The sequence below is a fragment of the Calidris pugnax genome, unplaced genomic scaffold, assembly GCF_001431845.1.
Source record: "Calidris pugnax isolate Ruff unplaced genomic scaffold, ASM143184v1 scaffold167, whole genome shotgun sequence".
Lineage (NCBI taxonomy): Eukaryota > Metazoa > Chordata > Aves > Charadriiformes > Scolopacidae > Calidris > Calidris pugnax.
Window position 1 is genome coordinate 11,243 of NW_015091045.1, and position 215 is coordinate 11,457.

At 61.9% G+C, this 215-nt stretch overlaps 1 protein-coding gene across 1 annotated transcript in view; it reads right to left on the reverse strand.

Annotated features, from left to right (window-relative positions):
• The window catches only part of ATXN7L3 (ataxin 7-like 3), a 20,249-nt gene that overhangs the window by 5,030 nt on the left and 15,004 nt on the right, over positions 1 to 215 (reverse strand). Inside the window, exon 6 of the mRNA XM_014956469.1 lies at positions 72 to 124. Within this exon, the coding sequence (XP_014811955.1) occupies positions 72 to 124 (53 nt within the window). The remainder of the gene's footprint in view (positions 1 to 71; positions 125 to 215) is intronic.

Below are 215 nucleotides of genomic sequence, written 5' to 3' on the forward strand. Positions count from 1 at the left end.
CTATGGGGATCTGGGGACCCCCCCACCCCGCCAGCTCTACCCTGAGCAGGGAAAGCCCAGGCTGCTCTCACCTGGTGCACATCTTCTTGGTGTGCTCGGAGATGACCCCGCATTGCTGGGGAGAAAATCACAGTTGGTTTGGGTCAGAAGGGACATTAAATCCCCCCCAGTGCCACCCCCTGCCCTGGGCAGGGACACCTCCCACCACACCAGGT